The sequence below is a fragment of the Sorex araneus genome, chromosome 11 (genome assembly GCF_027595985.1).
Source record: "Sorex araneus isolate mSorAra2 chromosome 11, mSorAra2.pri, whole genome shotgun sequence".
NCBI lineage: Eukaryota > Metazoa > Chordata > Mammalia > Eulipotyphla > Soricidae > Sorex > Sorex araneus.
Window position 1 is genome coordinate 52055024 of NC_073312.1, and position 20843 is coordinate 52075866.

Below are 20843 nucleotides of genomic sequence, written 5' to 3' on the forward strand. Positions count from 1 at the left end.
AAATTTATATTTTAAATTTACATAGTCTACATCAAATTTATAATAGAAAGGATTTTTTAATAATATGTATGCTCTTTGGGGCTGGAGGAATAGCACAGCGGGTAGGGCATTTGCCTTGCACGTGGCCGACCCAGGTTCGAATCCCAGCATCCCATATGGTCCCCTGAGCACTGCCGGGGTGATTCCTGAGTGCAGAGCCAGAAGTAACCCCTGTGCATCGCCAGGTGTGACCCAAAAAGAAAATATACATATATATATGTATATATGCTCTGCACTTTCCTATTTTTCTTTTCTGTGGTTTCTGTATTCTATCAGTTCTAATTCAGCAAACATATTTTTTCCCTTATTAGTCACATTTCTCAATAAACTAAATATATCCTCCAATTACAATGACTACTCTTTCTTTAAAACTAGTAGAAGAAAAACCTCCCCAGGAACAAGTAATGCAAAGCATGAATTAGGACAACTTAGAGCCTCTCTTATTCTCTGATAAAAATGCAATAAGCTTAGGATATCATATTTTCTGTGAAATGGCAAAGTCACTTTAGGAGAGGTATATATTCAAGGGGCCAAGGAGGCAGCTCCAGTTGTATAACACATACATGCCTTGTGTGCACAAGATCTCAAGTATGATCCCGGGAACTGCATGGCCCCGGAGCACCCCAATGTGGCCCTACTGGTTTCTGAGCACCACTGGGGTGTCACTGGAGGCCCCCTGTATTGTCAGGCCCAAGCAGTGATGAACATGGACATCAAACTATTTCATGCCCTGCTGGGAAGGCGCTTATTAGAAATAATATTTTTTAAAAAGAACCTAAAATATATGAACTACTATGAAAAGTACTAAAAAAGCAAATAAATAACACTATGAACATATACATAAAGAAATGCACAGTTGAAATCACTATGCTTTAGGGCTGAAATAAGTTCAAATCTTCTCATTTTAAAAATAAGAGGGAAGGGGGCCAGAGAGCAAGTACAGGGGGTAAGGCATATGCCTTATAAGCAGCTGACCCTGGTTAGATCGCTGACAAAACATTTCGTTCCCCAACCACTGGCAGGCTTGAACCCTGAGAACAAAGCCAGGAGTTAGCCCTGAGCAGCGCTGACTGTGGTCCCCAAACAAAATAAATAAGAACAGGGGAAAAGTGAATTGCCTAATGATAGCTAACACGATATGAATGTAGTTTATCAAATTAGCACCCTTTTTATACGTATATATACATGAATGTCTGTAAGGAACGTTTGTTGTGAGAACCAGGGATATGGCTTAGTGATAAAGCATCTGCTTTGCAGATGTGAAACTCTAGGTTTGACTTCTAGAACATATGTGTGTGTATGCATATACACACACAAATATATACATATATATAATGTGTGTATGTATACACATACATATGTATATACATATATATGATGTAAAGGGATGGAGAAATAGTATAGAGGTTAAAGCACTTGTCTTGCATGTGGCTGAGCCAGATTAGATGCCCAGCACTGCATATGTCCCATGGAACACCACTAAGAGACCCCTGAGTTCAGATCCAGGAGTAGCCCAAGCACTGTTATAATTCAAATACCCCCCCTTAAATATTTAGCTAAAATACTTATACACAATTAAAATGTAATAAGTTAAATTATATTGCAAAATAAGGGTTGATGATTATGTTTTCAAAGCAGGTAAATCACTCCAAAAAAAGGGGCGTGAAGTTACTCAAAAAGTTAAACCAGAAAACAACAACAATTTAAAACTTTCTAAGCTCTCAGTTCATGTTTCACACTCAACTAATATTACTCAGGGTGTGTTCTTAAACATGATCCAGGGATATCAAATAGTTCTTTAGACTGCGCATATAATCCCCCATACTTATGTAAGTGCAATATAATCAACAGGAACTGCCAGTTACTGAGAAGAAAATCACCAAGGGAAAAAGTTTTTTTGTCTTTATACATCTTGAAATATCAGTTCCAATGAAACATTTGGCAAATGTCAGTTTGACCAACTAAGACAAAAATGTAGAACTAAAATATTTTCTCAAGCAAAAAGACAAAGAAATGAAATTACTTACGAGAAAGAGAGAGGAGGAACATGGTGTGGGGGTAATGAACTACTGATACCAGATCAATTGCTGGCCTAGGACAGTGGGGTGGGTAGTGAGAAGTATATATTAGAAGATCCAAAGAACCTTTTATGTGATGGTTATTTTGTCAACCTAACTGTGGTGATGATTTCATGAGTATCATGTATGCATATTCAAGTATGTGCCTTTTATCTTACATCAACAACATCCCAATCAGGATGCCAGCAGGACGTGGTTCCGCAGTGGAGCACCTGTCTTGGACATAAGGCCAAGTGCTCCAACCCCAATACCACTCCATACTTCTTAGTACAATCCCCAGCACTGTCAGATGCAACTTAGCACTCCAAGTACAACCCCAGTACATTACAACCACGTGTGTATGTGCGTGTGCATGCACACATGCACAAGCATGTGTGTGTACACACACACCACAACCAACTATGCTAGGGCTACAATAACAACAAAAATTGACACGTTGAAAACTGACAGGTTAAGGTTACTGAAAAACACCTTCAGTGACCCTATCTCAAAGGCTCCTCCACCCATAAAGCTTTTACCAAATGTCACATTTCAAATTAATCCTGAGCCCATTCAACCTTAGTGCTGTTATTAGAAGTATTGTCCCACTGCACTTATTTGTGGAGTATAGAATAACATAACATGAAACTGACACCCAAGGACAGTAGACACAAGGGCCAGGAAGAATGCTCTATAGTTGGAAGCCTGCCTCATGAGCTGGGGGAGAAGGCAGCTAGAAAAGAGAAGGGATCACTAAGAAAATGATGGTTGGAGGGATCGGTTGGGGTGGGAGATGTGTGTTGAAAGTAGATAAAGGACCAAACATGTTAACATCTCAGTATCTATATTGCAAACCATAATGCCCAAAAGTAGAGAGAGAGTATGGGGGAAATTGCCTGCCATGGAGGCAGTGGGAGGGTGGGAAAGGGTATACCTGGGATATTGGTGGTGGGGAATGTGCACTGGTAGAGGGATGGATGTTAGATCATTGTGTGATTGTAACTCAAACATGAAAGCTTGTAACAGTATCTCACGGTGATTCAATTAAAAAAAAATTTTTAAATAAAAAAAATAAAAACAAAACAAAACAAAAGTACTGTCCCTACTGAAACATGAGTTCCTTGAGATAATAATTTAAACATTTTCTTCTTCATATACCCAGTATTGCTACATAATAGGCTGTGTCGAAGAGGACCAGCAGTAGCACTAAATCAGAAGCACTTGGAAGCCAGTTGCTAGGATCTAGGAGAGGAACTGAAGTGGTAGCATGGAGGAACAAGAACAGCGCACAGACTTATATCTAAGTGGATACATCCCTTCCTTTCCTCCCACTCCCACCAATGTGGTGAGCAGATATAGAAGATGAAGAAGACTGAGGGTCAAGAAGAGATGTGTAGGTTTTCACTTGGATTTTTGAGAGGAGAACTGCAGAACTGACTAAACTAGGGGCAATAAGAGGAACAGGCAGACTTCAATACAGCAAGCACCAACTGCATGGAGATGTGTTCTAGGCTCTGAAGGGAAAGCGGTTAAAGAAACTTCCAGACATCACGCAGGATCTATAGTCTACCAAACAATAGCATCTTTCTAGGAGGCAACTGAACACCTGAACCTGAATCCAGCAGATAGTCAGGCTACTTATACAAATATTTACCTTATTTAGCCAATATGTTTCAAGAAATAGCACTATAAAAAACAATGCCACATATACCTAAAATCCATGAAACCTTTGGATTTCAGCAAGTTAGCCAAAAAGATAGGAAGGACATTTTTAAGAACCTAGACCAATGGTCATTTTTAATTATTTTAAAAGACAAAACTCCCACCTTACAATGAACTAAATTGGGATAAATAATGAACCACTGTGGTTTTTAACAATAATTACTTGGTGTCACCATATTTATCTCAATGCTGCCACCTTAGGTTCAAATTCAGAACTACATGACCTTAAAACCCTTAGTTTATTCATCAGTGAAATCTAAAACTACTGAAGATTTGAGCCAATGAAAAATTAGGGAACAGAACCTGAAAGCCCCTTTTTGTTTGTTTTTTGAGCCATAGTCAGCTGTGCTCAGGGCTTTCTCCTGGCTCTACAACCAAGGACTCAGGGACCAAATGCTCCATCTCTTTGGTCTGGTCTCTTTCAATCTGAATCCTTTTTCTGGCCTAGCTGCTCTGGGTCATTTGAATAAAGGAGGCTTGTTTCTAATCTCAGGAAATCTATCAACTTTTCACCGTCTGAGTATGTATGATGTTAGCTGTGGGCTCATCATATATTGTCTTTATTATGTGAGAAATGTTCCTTCTTAGCCACATTGCGGAGAATTATCACAAATGGATTTTAAATTTTTGAAATGCTTTTCTATTTTTTGCATCTGTTGAGATGGTCACATGATTAACCACCAAACTTCCCCTTTTCTTTTTTTTTTTTATTAGTTTATTTTTAATTAGAGAGTCATCGTGAGGGTACAGTTACAGATCTTTGTGCTCATGTTTCCCCCATACAAAGTTCGAGAACCCATCCCTTCACCAGTGCCCATTCTTCACCACCAGTAAACCCAACATCCCTCCCCCCCTCCCCAGTCCCGTCTCCCCCCACCCCACCCTGCCACTATGGCAGGGAATTCCCTTTTGTTCTCTCTCTCTGATTAGGTGTTGTGGTTTGCAATAAAGGTGTTGAGTGGCCATTGTGTTCAGTCTCTATAAACTTCCCCTTTTCTTGACTGTTAAGACAAATTTCAGTGAAGTGGCTGGGTATGTGTCCTTATAATCCTACTTGAAACAGTTCAACTGTCTTATAAAATCCCCTATATCCATTTACAGTCCAAGCTTACCCCCACACTCACCTAGTCCCCTAGATCTGGATCCAGGCAACTACTTATTATTTTTGCGGGGTAGAGGGGATTGGGGCTACACCTGGCAGTGCTTGGCTTTGTGCTCAGTGATCAATCCTGGCAGGTCTCAGAACATATGTGGTACCAGGGACTGAACCTAAATCAGCTGTGTACAAGGCAAATGCTTTATCCAATGTACTATTTATTTTTCCAGCCCACCCGATCTATTTTCATCTGTCAAGTTTTGTCTTCTCTAGAAATCCTAAACAAACAGAATCAGTCAAAAGCCCCATGCAACTAGATTCTTTCAGCTCTTGTAGTCTTTCATTTTGTTGTATCTACCAGTAATTCATTCTTTTTATTGCTGAACAGTATCCTGTTATATGGCTGTACATATGTATATGTTTTACAGATATTTTCTAATTCAGTTTATCTTGTTATGAATCACAAGAATTTTTAATTTTGATAAAGTTCACTTCATCAATTTTTATATACTGTGTTTTGGGTATGATATCTAAGAGAATTTGGTAAATGTAAGATCATGAAGATTTGTCCCTCTATTTTATTATTATAGTTTTGATTCTCATATTTGGATTGACAATCCAATTTTTCTTCTGCAAGTTTTAAATTTTTATATTGTACATAAAAATCTATAATTCATTTTTGTGGTTAGTGAGAAGTAAAAGTCATTTTGCAAGAGTTAAGATAAACTGAGTACCAACTGCTGAAAACTCTATTGTTTTTTCCAATGTATAACTGGCATCTTTGTCAAAACTGATTATATATATTTGAGTTTATTTATGAACATTCTATTTTGTTAATCTAATCGTCTACGTCTATAATTGCATATAGCTTTTAAAATCAGGTCATTATAACTCCTTTTCTTCTTCTCAAAGTTACTAGGGAGCAGGGGGTGGCACCTGCTACATACCCAGTGGTCGTCAGTGCTATAAGGGCTTGTTCCTGGTAGTGTCCACAGTGCCAGGACAGAGCCTGGGCCTCTGACACACAAAGCCTGTGCTTCCATCCACTGCAATAGCTCAGTGGTCCCTCAAAATCATTTCAGTTTGTCCAAGATCCTTTGTAACTGTGTACATTTTAGAATAAATATGTCAGCTTCCAGGGTGAGAGCGGGAGTAGGGTGTTCACCCTGAGGTCGTCAGCATGCCATACAGACCCACAAGTCCACCAGGAGTGATCCTGAGGGAGTGGTCAGCCCAGGAGGAAGCTCTGCACACCACTGGGTATGGCCCAAGTACAACAACAACAACAAAAAGTCGGTTTCTACAAAGAAACCTATTTGGACTAGGAAAAACACAGCACTTCAACCAGCAAATGAATCTTCCAGCCTAACATAAAGATATACTACCTCTTTTCAGCCTTTGAATCTTCTTAAATTTCTCTATGTATATATTTACAGTTTTCAGAATACAGAAATAATTATTTTATTTATAAAACAGTTTTCTTTGAAAGAAATTTAGAAATGTGTGAGGTAGGAGATGTTCAAAAGAGAACAAGGGCTTCTCCAGAGGGGTAAAAATTTCAGAAATAACTTATTTTAATGAAATACCAATGGTTACCTTTCTACTTAAGCTTTACATCTGGCATCAAATTATAAAAAAAAAATACCTTGCAAAAGCTACTTAAAAATCCTTCTTGTCTAAATTAAGCTTATTGTATATCTTGTATTCAACACAGGACAAATAATAGACATCTATAATGTCCAAGGGTCATAAATCATTGTAACACTAATCAGGAAATAAGTTCACTCCCAGGGCAAAGATGGTATTTGCTTAACCATTCTGTCCCATGACAATCTTTGGTAGCAGAAACTCAGTACTCAACCAGGATTTCTTCTCTAACTCTTGCAAAACTTCCCCAAATTCCATAACCTAGAGTTATACCCACACACATAAAATCTCTCCCTGTACTATAGACTCAACACGATGGTCACTCAATACCTCTACTGCAAACCACAATACCCAAAAGGAGAGAGAGAACAAAAGAGAATGCCCTGTCACAGAGGCCGGGTGGGGAGGGAAAAGGAGTTGGGGGAGTGGGACGATACTGAGATCACTGGTGGTGGAAAATGGGCACTGGTGGAGGGATGGGTAACCGATCACTGTGTGACTGAAGCGCAAACATGAACATTTGTAAGTAAGTAACAGTACCTCACAGTGATTCACTAATAAAAAAATTACAAAAAAAAATCCCTCCCTGTATATGTATATATAGCATTACTATTAGCAAAATAAAATATACCAATCTTCAATCTGTCTCAAGACTAACTTGGTTTTTCAATGAGAATCTGTCTTTTTAAAACACCCACCATGCAACCCTTTCCAAATTTTATTTGGTGAAAAGAATACACATTCCTTTTTTGAAAATTTAAGTTTAAGTTTTACCTCTGTTTCTCTGCAACTGCTTTGTCCATATGCTGAAAGATATCCTGAAACAGGGTGCAGCTGGATCGACTATTGATAGTATATCCATATCCTCTTTTCCAATACTGCTTTAGATCATTTAAATATTCTAACACCTAAAATAGAAATTTCAAAACTCAGTACTAGAACATTGCATCAATGTAAAAGATTCTCTAATTAATGATTTTCTCAGCAAATGTTACACTGGTTAATTATTACTCTGCACAAAGTACAACAGTCTCAGCATTCCTAGTGTATAGTTGCTCTTTCAAGAAAATAAAGTATAGTACAAGATCTTAACACATAAAGACTTATGTGCAGACACGAAAGGAATCAAGGCAATGTAGAAGCAGATATGCAAGAGCAAATTAACAGCACAGTCAGAATCTGTTATCAATTGTTCAGGAGAGTGGGTTAAAGGCATATACTCACTTCCCCTTTCTTCTAAAATTGTATCAAGATGCTAGCAAAGATATATACAGCAGAAAGAAAAGAAGACATATACTGAAGACTATCCAGTACAGTACACAAAAGGCCAGGAGTGGATGAGGAATTTTTAGGTATTTCAGAAAGGTAGAGACCAAAGAGAAATTAATTACTTTAGTTCATGTATTAATCTGCCATGGGGAGAGAGAGAGTTTAAAAGGCTGAGCATGCTTTGCAGGCAGGAGTCCTGGGTTCATTCCCAGTACCACATGGTCCCCTGAGCACTCTTCGAGCATCCCAAAGCACCAAACCCATAGTGGCCCCCAAGTACCAGTGGGTATGGTCGCCAAACCATAATACATATTTTTTTACCCTCTGGAAATTTGTTAACACAACAATTAGAAAAATATATAAAGAAAAAGGCCAAGCAGACAAAATTTTAAAAGGAAGGCTGTTAAATATAAAATGAAGTACATTAATGTTCAGAATTTGTATTATTTTTACAAATTCTGTCAATTTGAAAATTTTTGAAATAAGTTGCAAGGGCAGGGGAAAAGGAGTTGAGTTCATAAGCAGTAAGAGAAAAAGGAGAGTAATCCTAAAAAGGAAAAAAAAGCTAAAAAAGCACCAAAGTGCTATAAACATTGTAAGTGTTATAAATATTGTACGTTATAGTTGTATTCTTGAGTCACCATGACTTCATCATTAAAGGAAACTAAAACATAGATTGTTACTGTGATTCAGGCCTTCAGTTCTAGGATATTTGTACTGTACTAACGACCTCTCAGAAGACAAAGAGAAGATGCACAAAGAAACAAGAATTAAATGTTTGAAAGGAAAAGGATTCAACAACGGGGATAATTCAGGAAAGGAGGGAGAGATTAAGTCATGTGCAGGTCAATAAGCAAGGACTAAATTCAAAATTAAGGAGCCACAAGGTGAAATCCTAGTCAAGATAGGAAAAGGATGAGATCAGGTGGCCAGATGAGCACATGCCAAACAGTCTAACTATAATAATGTGGGGAAATAAGTCATTGTTTTGCTAAACGGCATTTCTCTTTTGGGAGCTAGAGAGATAGGACCGGGGTTAAAGCTTGTAACTTATATGCAGCTAAGTCCAGTTCAACCCCTGGGCACTCCTAGGAATGACATAAACTCCATCCATCCCGCCACAAAAAGTAAATTTCCCTTTTGTCAATTCAATACCCATCAGTCATTTACACAATATTGAAAACCACTTAAATTGTGTATCAGTTCCTTTCTCAAAACAAAGGGAAGTAAGGTCTTCTGACACTAATGAATGGTGATCCTAAGTCTCAATTCCAACCTACACAGGGCTTAATAATAGTGTCCATTTCATCTTTAAAGTATTCCAGTTTAAAAGATAAACTTTATATTCAAGGATTTTAGGAGGAAAGTTTCTGAAGTAACAAGTTTTGGACATTTTAAGGAGATTAAAAACTGGGGACAGTGGGACCCAAAAAGTATATAGTCTGGTGGCTGGAGTGATGGTACAGTGAGTAGGGCGTTTGCCATACAACAAATCCCTTATGGTCCCTCAAACACCACAAGGAGTAATTCTGGTGGTGCAGAACCCTGGTAACCCCTGAGCAATGCCAGGTATGACCCAAAAAGCCAAAAAAAAAAAAAAAAGTAAATAGTCTGGAAGCAATATAGGATCATGGAAACCAAATATAATACACCCAGTATTACTGTTGCTCTGCTTCCAAGAGCAATCATCCTGGAAGAGCCAAGCCCCTTCTCCAACTCAGCTACAAAGCATAATCTCAAACTAGCACAATACTTCAAAATTTTCATCACCTTAAATGCCCATGCAAGTCTTCGAGTAACAAAATTAAGCATTTATCTTCAAACGTGCATTAGCTTCTAAATGACAATAAGAACATTTTCAAACTTTGAAACACATCTTCCTCTCACCTACCAGAATTCTATCCAACATCATTACCCTAGATATTTCAGAAAATAATGAACACATGGGGCCAGAGTGACAGACAAAGGGCGGGGAGTTTGCCTTGCATGCAGCCGACCTGAGTTCAATCCCCTGCACCCCATACGGTACTCAGAGTCTGCCAGGAGTTATCCCTGAGCACAGAGATAGGAGTAAGCCCTGAGCATCCTCTGGGTGTTGCCCAAAACAAGAAAAAAAAAGGGGGAGGAAAAAAAACCATGAACACTTTTCCTATCCTACCTCTCTGACTCCCAACATCATTGGTGAGAATTGCTTCCAACTAATATCACTATCTATTAGAGCTCCCAGGTGGGTGCCAGCAGTCTCCACGCCCGATCTGTGTCATATTAAGGGCACACACCACATCTCCTGAAATGCATGGCCACTTATGCGGCAACAAAATAGATCCATTCAACAAGTTAATGCTGCTCACAGCTATTCTTCCTGCCATTTTATAAGGATGGGCAGAGAAGACAGAACACAACCTCTAGCTTAATCCCTTGGCATCTTTCAGGAAGATTAACTACAAAGACTCAGTCCCAGCACAGCCAGAACACTAGAAAAACAATGGGGAAAACACATAGAAGCCCACTAAGCTCAATGAATGAAAATATTATCTCCAAAGACATAAATAACACTAGGGTGAGGATGTTCAGAGAGTTCAAAGTAATAATAGCAAAGGTAGTTAGCAAAGCATAATAAAGTATGAGAATCGAAATGAAAAAGCCACTAGTCAGAAACGACAGAAATGAAGAACATGGCAGGTGATATAACAAAAGTCAATAGAAGTTCTGAACAATAGATTAACAGAAGCTGAGCAAAATGTCGAGGCACTCCAAGATAAGAAGGGGGAAACCACGAGGAACAGCAGATAATGGAAGCCAGTCTGAAAAGAGATGAACAGAATACCCAGGAGCTATGGGATGAATTCAAGGGGAATAATATAAGAATCATCGGAGTCCCTGAAGAACAGGAAGGCAAATGTGAAGAAACAATAGCTAAAAAAATCTAGGTAAGAACCTGCCTGTATTTGAGGATTACAGGCACCAAGATCCAAGAGGCCAAAGAGTCTCAGTGAAAAGAGATCCAAAAAGGAAAACTCTAAGTCATATTATACTCAAAATGACAGAAATTGAAAGATAGAGACAGATTACTGAATGCAGCAAGATCAAAAATTGCTTTTTATTTTAATCTGTTTCAAGTAAAAAACAACAATAATTATGAGGTTTAAGAAAACAGAAATGGCAAAAGCAATTTTTGCATACTTACAATTTTTTTTGCAATTTTTACTTACCTTTGCATCATCTACGTCAAAAACATCACACCAAGGAGATTTAACACCTTTAATTGCCAGGTCAAATGAGCAGGTAAAAAAAGCTACCTGAATTAAATCTGGTAGGGGCAGGAGAAGAAAAAAAGGAAAATTTTGTGACTTCTCCTATTTTCTACAATTTTTCAAAGACTATGAAATGTCTACAAAATGCCATGTGCAGTTAAGAAAATCATATACTTGAAGAGACTGTTAAGACCATTCAGTACTACCAGCGTCTCAAAGAATTAAGATTTACTCCAGGGGTAAGGCAGCTTAACAGGCTGGTGCACAAGCGCTGCGTGCAGAAAGCCCAGGTTTCATCCCGAGCACTGCACGGCCCCCCTGGGTATGGCTAAAAGTGACACCCAAGCACTGTCAGGAGAAGGGCCTGACCACCAGCAGATGTGGTTCAGAAACAAACAAAAATGAAAAACAGTCTGTCGGGAAGAAACTATAAGGAGGTAAAAATTTCAGTCAATGAAACAGTTGTGAAACTCTGACTTTCTTTCTACCTTAAACAGGGTGGTAAAACAGGAATCAACTATATGATGGTAGAGGAAATGAGACTTCTAGTGATGAACATGAAATACAGACAGGCGAATCAAAATGCCGGACACCTGAAACCATTTTATTTAATTGAGGTATGAATCAGTTACCTCAATTAAGTAAAAACGACTTTCAAATATGTTTATATGCATTTTTCCTGCAAACTCACAAAAAATTTTACTGAAGCATTTGCTGTATGATATATAAATTACTTCTGTTCATATTAGAGAGAATGGGATGAACGGAGGTAACATTTTAAGTGTAGTCCCAACTTAAAAATTAGAAGCACTATAGCACTATAGTACTGTCATACCATTGTTCATCGATTTGCTCAAGCAAGCACCAATAAAGTCTCCTTTATGAGACTTGTTGTTACTGTTTCTGGCATATTGAATATGCCATGGGTAGCTTGCCAGGCTCTGTTTTGTATAAATTAATCTCAAAAAATCTTTGTAATATTCCTGTGAAGTAAGTGCAATTTTATATTCATCTTACTGAGAAAGAAACTATGCCCTTAAGACAATATAGGGCTCATGGAACATCAAAATAAGTCAAGATTCAAAAACAAACCAATTCCGGAACACATGAATTTAATAACTGTACTTATGCTGCCTCAAAAATATTTTCTAAGTTACCCTATCAATAAAACATAAATAATCCTGTTTATTCAGAGGCTAAATAAAAGTGGGTTTTTTTTGTTGATGTTGTTCTTAAATAATTAAAATGGTCACAAACAAAAATAATGATTAGACACTGGAATATAAGTGCGTTCTGAAATTCTGTACAAAAATTTAAAATGTGGGACCAGAATTAAAGACATTAAATGAAAAATACAAAGTTGAACAAAAATAAAATTTCAGGCCAGTATCACATGCTGATACCTATTAATTTAAAATTCTGTGAAACACTAACCCCTTTATGCAAAGAAACACAAATATAAAGAGAGGGGTGGGATGGTTTAAATGCTCAAAGAACAATGGTTAGCTCTGGGAAGAAAAGGAGAGGAATATGATTCAAGAGAAGGACCGAGGCACTTCAATTTACTTCAACAACTGAAGCAAACTATTAAAAACTAATTAAGTCGTGGGTATATCACTGCTCATTACATGAGTCTTTATTAGTATCTGTAATTTGGTCACACTGGTGTCAGAACTCAGGTGTAAAAAGGTTGAAAAGGCAGAGATGTACATATTTCAATCATGTTCTAATAAATAATTTTTAAAGCTCCAAATGTGATCCCAATGTACAGCTAGTTTAAGGAAAGAGAAAAAGTTATATTCCAAACATTAGTCTAGTCCTCTTCCAGTTTTGATCCTTATAATACTCAAGCTTGGGGCTGGAGTGATAGCACAGTGGGGAGGGCGTTTGCCTTGCACACAGCAGACTAGGGTTCGATCCCCAGCATCCCATATGTATGGTCCCCCAAGCACTGCCAGGAGTAATTTCTGAGTGCAAAGCCAGGAGTAACCCCTAAGTATAGCTTGGGTGTGACCCAAAAAGAAAAAAAAAAAAGAAAAGAAAAAACCTCAGGCTTGACAGAGTCTAGTATACTTTGTTTGCTTCCTAACATCTAAGTCTCCTTGGAAAATGATTCTCAATATAGTGAAATGCACAATCGTTGTTAATAGATTTAGCAATATCTGCTCAAGAAATTATTTCTATAAAATGTGGAAAAGAATCCCTATTTTAAAAGAAAACTTCTCTATTGCTAGGCAATTACAGGCTGGTCTTCTATCAGCTTTCACAAAATAATCATAGTATATATTTTTATTCTCAAAAGTGCCAAGTAGCCCATTAAATCCATTCTACTGAAATACCTTATCAGAGAATGGCTGTGCATGTTCTCAGCATCTCTAAGGTTTAATAAAAAGGCTTAAAAGAAAAAAATACTATTTTTTCACTTTCTAAAATGCATACTCGGGAACCAGAGTAATAGTATAGCTGGTAAGGCATTTGCCTTGCATGCGGCCGATCTGGATTTGATCCCTGGCATCCCATATCGTCCCCTGGGTATCACCAGGAGTAATCTGGCTGCAGAAACAGGAGTTACCCCTGAGTATCACAGGTATGACCTAAAAAAGCAATAAAATAAAATGAAATGCATGCTCTGGGGTCTGGAGCAATTACACTGCAGGTAAGGCACTTGCCTTGCACACGGCTAATTTAGGTTCAATCCCCAGATCCCATGCAGTCCCCCTGAGCACGGCCAGGAGTGATTACTGAGTGCAGAGCCAGGAGTAACACCTGAAAATCACCAGGTGTGGCCAAAAACCAAACTAATTTTTTTAAAATTTTTAATAGTTTATTTTTAATTAGTGAATCACCGTGAGGGTACAGTTACAGATTTATACATTTTTGTGCTCATGTTTCACCCATACAGAGTTCGATAACCCATCCCTTCACCAGTGCCCATTCCCCACCACCAGTAAACGCAGGGTCCCTCCCACCCTCCCCAGTCCCGTCTCCCCCCACCCCGAACTGCCACTATGGCAGGGTATTCCCTTTAGTTCTCTCTCTCTGATTAGGTGTTGTGGTTTGTAATAAAGGTGTTGAGCGGCCATTGTGTTCAGTCTCTAGTCTACATTCGGCACGTGTCACTCCTCCCCCGCATGACCTCTGACCACATTTTACTTGGTGCTCCCTTCTCTGAGTTGCCCAGAATGAGAGATCAGCCTCCAAGCCATGGAGTCAACCTCCTAGTACTTATTTCTACTATTCTTGGGTATTAGACTCCTAGTCTATTATTCTATATTCCACAGATGAGTGCAATCTTTCTATGTCTGTCTCTCTCTTTCTGACTCATTTCACTTAGCATGATACTTTCCATGTTGATCCACTTATATGTAAACTTCATGACCTCATTTTTTCTAACAGCTGCATAGTATTCCATTGTATAGATGTATCAAAGTTTCTTCAACCAGTCATCTGTTCTAGGGCACTCGGAAAACCAAATTAATTTTATATTTTTTTAAATAAATAAAATAAAATGCTCTGTAAAACATTAACAAGTACTTCTGAACATCTTCAAAAACTTAAAAATGTTTATCATTTTTCATTTGAACCACACTTCATGAGTAGGTAATTCATAAGATAATTTGTTTGATAAATAATGCTTAGAATTGAAGATTTGTATACATCCATCCACTCCCCCCAAATCTAGTACACAGTAAGAATCTTGTATACTATATAAAACTCAAAGATATGAATCTGACAACAGTAAACAGTGTGTGCAATTTTTTAAATCCAGACCATATTATTTCCTTACTGTAAATTCACTCACAAGATTTTAAAAGTAATAATTTTCTCTTCCTTTTTTTTTCCATTTTCAGAACTCAAAAACTAAAATCTTTATAAAAACTAAAATCTGGCACTTAAATAAATAACAAACGGCATATTACCTGCATTTAAATTGTTGACTGGCACTTGCAAAGTAGCTGCAACTTTATTTAAAATTTTCTGCATTTCTGGTCCATTTTTAAAGGCTTCTACATGATAAAGAGCAGTAGTATTTTTTTCAACTTCAGTTAAAAACTTCTCACAATGGTCAAAGAATCTCATTAATTTATCATTAATTCTTGGAGGTCCACATTCCATGTCTGAAAGAGGTAGGTTATACATATATATTAATTGAGATAAACATCGACTTCAAAGTATTGAAAACTTTCTTTTCAAGTATGACAAAGATTACAAAAATACCCTATGCATTCTCATATCTGGAATACATATTGCTCACAAAAGGGTAAAACAAAAAATCCCCATATGCCAGAAAGACAGTACAGCAGGTAAGGTAAGGCATTTACCTTGCATACAACTGACTCAGGTTCAATTCCTGGTACCATAAATGGTCCCCAGCCTGAGCACCATCAGGATACCTGAGTGCAGGGCCCAGAATAAGCCCTGAGCATTACCAGGTGTGGCCCAAATGCAAAACCAAAAATTTGTAAAGCATCATTTTTAAGTATCTGTAATTCATAAAGTTACTTGTTAAAAAGACTACAGAAACAGATTATCAACGATACTGTAACTTTCTAAAATATGTTACAGGGACAGACAGATGACAGAGATGGTACAGGGGAAGGCCCTTGCCTTGCACATGGCTGACCCAGGTTCTATCCCCAGCACCTGAAACTACCAGGAGTGATCCCTGAGCACTGAGCAAAGAACAGCTCCCAAGTACCACTGGGTATGGCCCAAAACCAAAATGAAACAAAACAAAAACAAAAGACACACACACACACAACAACAACAAGTAATTTTAGGTCTAGAGAGTTAGTACAGGAGATAAGGTTTGCATGTGGTTATAGCAGTCAGTACTTCATAATAAATTTATGATAAGTTTTGATAAAATAATAAAATTATGATAAAATAAAGATCATTGAAATAAATGTTTTCGTTTCTTTTTCTACTTCTTTACTTACACGAATTTATTTACATTAATTAGTCATAGTTTGCATTTTGACATACGATGTTTCATCATCAATCCTAACACCATTGTTTCCAGGTTCTCTCTCCAACCCAAATCCCTTCCTGCGTCCCCCAAGCCGGGCCTGCTATCTTTTAAATTTGGATATCAAAGTGTGGGTCCCACAATTTCAGTGTTGTTAACTGTGGTTTGGATATTTAGTTCTATCACTCCTTAACACCACCAATGTTTTCTTAAGGAAACAAACAGGCTTGCTCTTCAAGGCCAGGTTCTCCTTTGAACACTTGCTTGTCAATTATGTTTCTTTGCTTATTTTCACCCTGGAGAAGGCTGTATTCTCTCTCAAATATATACTTCTCCCTCTCTCTCTCTCCCCTTCTATCTTTCTAAATAACATTCAATAAAAACTACCTTGTTTCACACATACACACAAAAAAGAAAAATAACCAGCCACAAAAAGGTCATTAGAAATGTAAAGAAGTATCATATAAATACTGTTTCTAATAGGCAGAAATAACCTGAAAAAAAAAAACAACACCCAAACATTAGCCAAATTCCTAATTGAAGGGTGAAAGATAATTCAAGAGTTTGAAATATCTTCTGAGTATTTTATCAACCTTTTTAATCTGTTGTTTTCACAAAAAGTCCTGTTTTACACAACACTATTGTAATAACTATACCTCTTAAGTGTCAAGTCTTCTATATTTGATTGTGTTGGGTGCTATGGCTTGGTTTATTTGCCAACTAAAGCTCCAAGAAAACCTTTCTTTTAGAATCTGTAAAGTTACATAATATGCCCAATTTGGCAACAAATACTACTGGAAAAGGTATTCAAAACCATGTATCAATTCTTGAGGTGCCTAGTAAATCTAGTTTTGAGAAAAGTAAATCTAGTTCTATTACTTTGTTTTGGGTGTATAAAAAAATCATATATATATATATATATATATATATATATATATATATGTAAGCATATACGATCCTGAGAGATAATTCAACCACTTTAACTACATTCTTGTTACATTTTGTTGTCATACCCATCGGTGCTCAGGGATCATTCCTGGCCCTGTGCCCACTCTTATGGTGCTGGGGATCAAACCTGCATCTGCTACCAGCAAGGCAAGCACCTTACCCCTGGACCTATTTCTCTGACCATCAATAAAACATCATCCCTAGGGCAATGATCTTTGTTATCTTTTTTTGTGGTCTCAAAATATTATTTCCCAAGCACATCTGGGTATTTCTTCTGGTCTATTCTCTAATTATTTCTGTTCTTTAAACAGAAACAATGATATCTTGCTTTTGCAAGAATTATGAATCAAATTCCGGGGCCTCCCTCAAAAGTTCAGAAGTAAACAGCAAGGAAAACAATTGTCTGAGTTAATAATGAAGTAGCTCAGTAAAGGATTTAACCTCTGAGACAGAAAATGGTGGGTTTATCCTGACCACATTCTGACCTGTGGCTTTGGATTGAGAGGCAAATGTCAATTCTCAGACATCATTTGAAGGCAAACGTCATTCATTCCAGAACATCCAGGAGCCCTTTTTTAATGTTTACTATATTAAAGCAAGGTCTGCTTTCAACAGCCAGTCAACAGCTTTATGAGGCTTCTCACTGGCATTATTGGAGAAGACCTAGCTGTAATTAAAAGGCACAATTCAGGTCCACATATGCCTCAGTGGCAGAGCATAAAGGTTCAATCCCTGGCACAATCAATTGATACATTTAAAAACAGGTGACTACACCCAGGCTAGCCAACTGGGTTACGCACAGAATACACAATCGGTGGAAGAATCCCTGAGATGGGGAACTGAGTGAGGATGTCACTGAAGAAACAAGACAAGACTGTGGGCCTCAAATTAATTTTTCTTTAAAGTTAAGTGATGCCTCACCACAATTCTGACCTTAAAGTCAATCAGCAAAGTATTGGTACAGAACAGAAAAGCAGGTAAGGAAGGGAAGTGCCTTTGCACACAACCAACCCAAGTTCAATCTGCACCACATACAGGCCTCTGAGTGCTGCCAGGAGTGATCCCTGAGCACAGATCCAGGATTAAGCTCTGAGTACTGCAGAGTGTGCCCACCCAATGTTCTCACCACCCCCAAAAAAAGTACTGATACTTCTTCACTTCTCTAACACAACAGTGTAATGTGTTTCCTCTAATTTATGAAATGTTTTAACATAACATCCCTATGTCACAGGGCAAATTGGAGTTCAGCAGTACAACAGTTGAGTCCAAGCTCTCAGTTACATCCCCTCAGTTTGCTGCTATCATCTCAATTTTCTCCTCTGTTAGATAGGGGAGAAATATTTTCAAAGTCTGGGACCTGTTGTAAGGATTCAGGAAAGTTAATGTAAGGTGTACCTGGTGCAAGGCTCACATTAAATTGATGTTCATATTAGTCAGTAGTAGAAGTAGCAGTGGTAACTATTAACATATTTAATAGTTATATATGGTACTATTCAGGGGGGTACCAGAAGGCCCGGAATCTGGGCCTGATTCATAGGAAAGGCCAAACTGGAAAACATATTCTTGGGTGCTACTTCCTCACCAGTGAAAAAAAAGGCCGTGCTGGGAGAGTTCTCCAATTTTTAGAAAAATGGCACAGAACAGATTAGCAAAGTAAGGTTTGAGATCAGACCACAGCTACAATCAAGTAACTCAGAGGTTTATGCAAGAGCAAAACGGAAAGAAGAGTGACAACACAGGGTGTAAAGAGTGGCTTCCTAAAATACACTAGAGGTCGAGCACCAACATTAAAAAAAAAATATGCTAAGGAAAATACCCACATAGTCTGAGAAGCGAAACCTGATGAAGAAAGTTGAGGAGTATTATATGTAATATATATAATATATAAAGTATGTATATATATACATATATGTTTGTTTGTTTGTTTTTCAGCCGCACCCAGCAGGGCTCTGGACTTACTTTTGCCTCTGCACTCAGGAGTCACTCCTGGCAATGCTCGGGGGACCATAGGGGATGCCAGGGATCAAACCCGGTGGGCCACATGCAAGGCAAGCGCTCTACCCACTGTACTATCGCTCCAGCCCCTGGGATATGTTTTTAAAGCGCATCGAACCCGGCCGCAGAATTGGTTGTCAGGAAAGAAGAAAAAGACACGCTGGGGAGTTCGGAAAGGGCAGCGATTTCGTTTGAAAAAGGAGGATCAAACACCGGTTTGTTTCCTTTCCTACAGGATCCCCGACGTCTACTCGCACCTCGCATGCCTAAATACCCGCCCGCAGCCCGGGGAGGGGGCAGCAGGGGAGCGTCAGCGGGGAAGGGAAGAACGGGACGGGGACGCAAGAACTGGGCACGGGTCCGGCGGCCCTCGCGGTCACCTGCTACGTCGGGCGCGGGCAGCCCGGGGTGGTGGTGCTGCCACAGCCCCTGCAGGAAGGCGTCGCCGCTGTCCACGCAGCGGTGCTTGGAGCTGGTGATAAGCCGCAGGCGGCCGTAGTTCTCGCGGCTGAAGAGGGCCGGGAAGCGCGAGGCCATTCGCAGCGCCAGCTGTCGCATGTCCTGCCGGCCCTTCTCCACCAGCTGCCCGTCCATCCAGTCTGCGTACCAGAGCGGCCGGTGGGCCAGGACGGCGCCCAGGTCGCGGCCGGCCGCAGCGCCGCTCCCGCTGCGCGCGGGCGCGCGGCTCTGCAGCAGCCCGTGCAGATGCCGCAGCTTGGCGATCTGCTTGGCCGTGGGGTAGCGGGTGCCGTGGCGGATGAGCGCCACCAGCTGCACCGGGGTGCAGCTGTCACCCAGCCGCTCGGCGTCCGGCGGCCGCCCGGGACTGGCGTCCTCATAGCGAGTCTTGGTGCCGAAGTAGGGACTGAGCACCGAGACCACCGACTGCTCCGACTCCAGGAGGTCGCAGCGCGAGAGCGACGAGAGCAGCGCCACAGCCAGGGCAGCGGCAGGGGCGACCGACGCGCCGAGGAGGCTGCTGGGGCAACGGAGCATGATGAGCGGAGCCCACAGTGGGGGGACTAGCCGGCTGGGCCCGCCAGCTTCCGCTTCCGGGGGCAAGGGGCGGGCCCAGAGGGGTCTTCCGCCCGGGGTCCGCGCTCGGCGGAGCGGCGGTCGCGAGGTTGCGAGGGGCACGTGGGTGGCAGCGAGCAGCTCGGTGCCAGGCCCTCCCCGGGCAGAGAAGCAGGATCCCGGTGCTCTGTGATCAGGCGGAGCCTCGGCGGCCGCCGCCCGCGTGGGCGAGTTTCCTCGTCTGCGGCGCCTCGGGGACTGACTCGGCGGCCCCGCCTCGCTCCAGGCGTTGGAGATGTTCGGCTGCGTGTGCCCGAACAAGCCGGGACCGAGCCTCAGCCTCCAGGCTGCGGAAACGGCCACACCCGCCCTGGCCCGTTGCGGTTTTTCCAAAGGTGGCCTCGGAGCCACCAGACGTCAGGCGCGAGGCGGCTCTCTCCGGTGCCAGGCGTGGGTCCTGCCCCGGCCCGAATCCCCGTGCTCCCGGCCTCCCGCCTGTTTTGCGAAAGCGCCGAATGCCTCACGGCTGAGAAGAACTTGAACAGAAGCTCATTTCTTGAGGGAGGTTAACTCCTGCGCCTTCGGTGGGATCTGGACCTGGTACGGGTCGGGCCCACACAGCAGGCTGCCCTGCAGAAATTTCGGGCTCGTTGGTGCCTAAAGAGGCCACAGCAACCCTCATAACCTGCGTGCCTGGTGTCATAGCCTCGCAGGTTTCCTCCATCACTAACTGAGCTAATCAGCTGAGGGAAGCTCTCCGGGGGCCTCTGACCACCACGCCAGGTCCCTAACTCTCCTCTAATTACACACTGAAACAACAGGTTTCGCTTGGG

At 40.5% G+C, this 20843-nt stretch overlaps 1 protein-coding gene across 1 annotated transcript in view; it reads right to left on the bottom strand.

The window, feature by feature from the left end:
* MINPP1 (multiple inositol-polyphosphate phosphatase 1) overlaps nt 1-20175 on the bottom strand; it is a 31967-nt gene extending 11792 nt beyond the window's left edge. Inside the window, exons 1-4 of the mRNA XM_004607501.2 lie at nt 19377-20175; nt 15005-15202; nt 11043-11140; nt 7336-7469 (exon numbers count right to left, since the gene is read on the bottom strand). Coding sequence (XP_004607558.1) covers nt 7336-7469; nt 11043-11140; nt 15005-15202; nt 19377-19992 — 1046 coding nt within the window. The 5' untranslated portion in view covers nt 19993-20175. The remainder of the gene's footprint in view (nt 1-7335; nt 7470-11042; nt 11141-15004; nt 15203-19376) is intronic.
* Between the last annotated feature and the right edge of the window lie 668 nt (nt 20176-20843).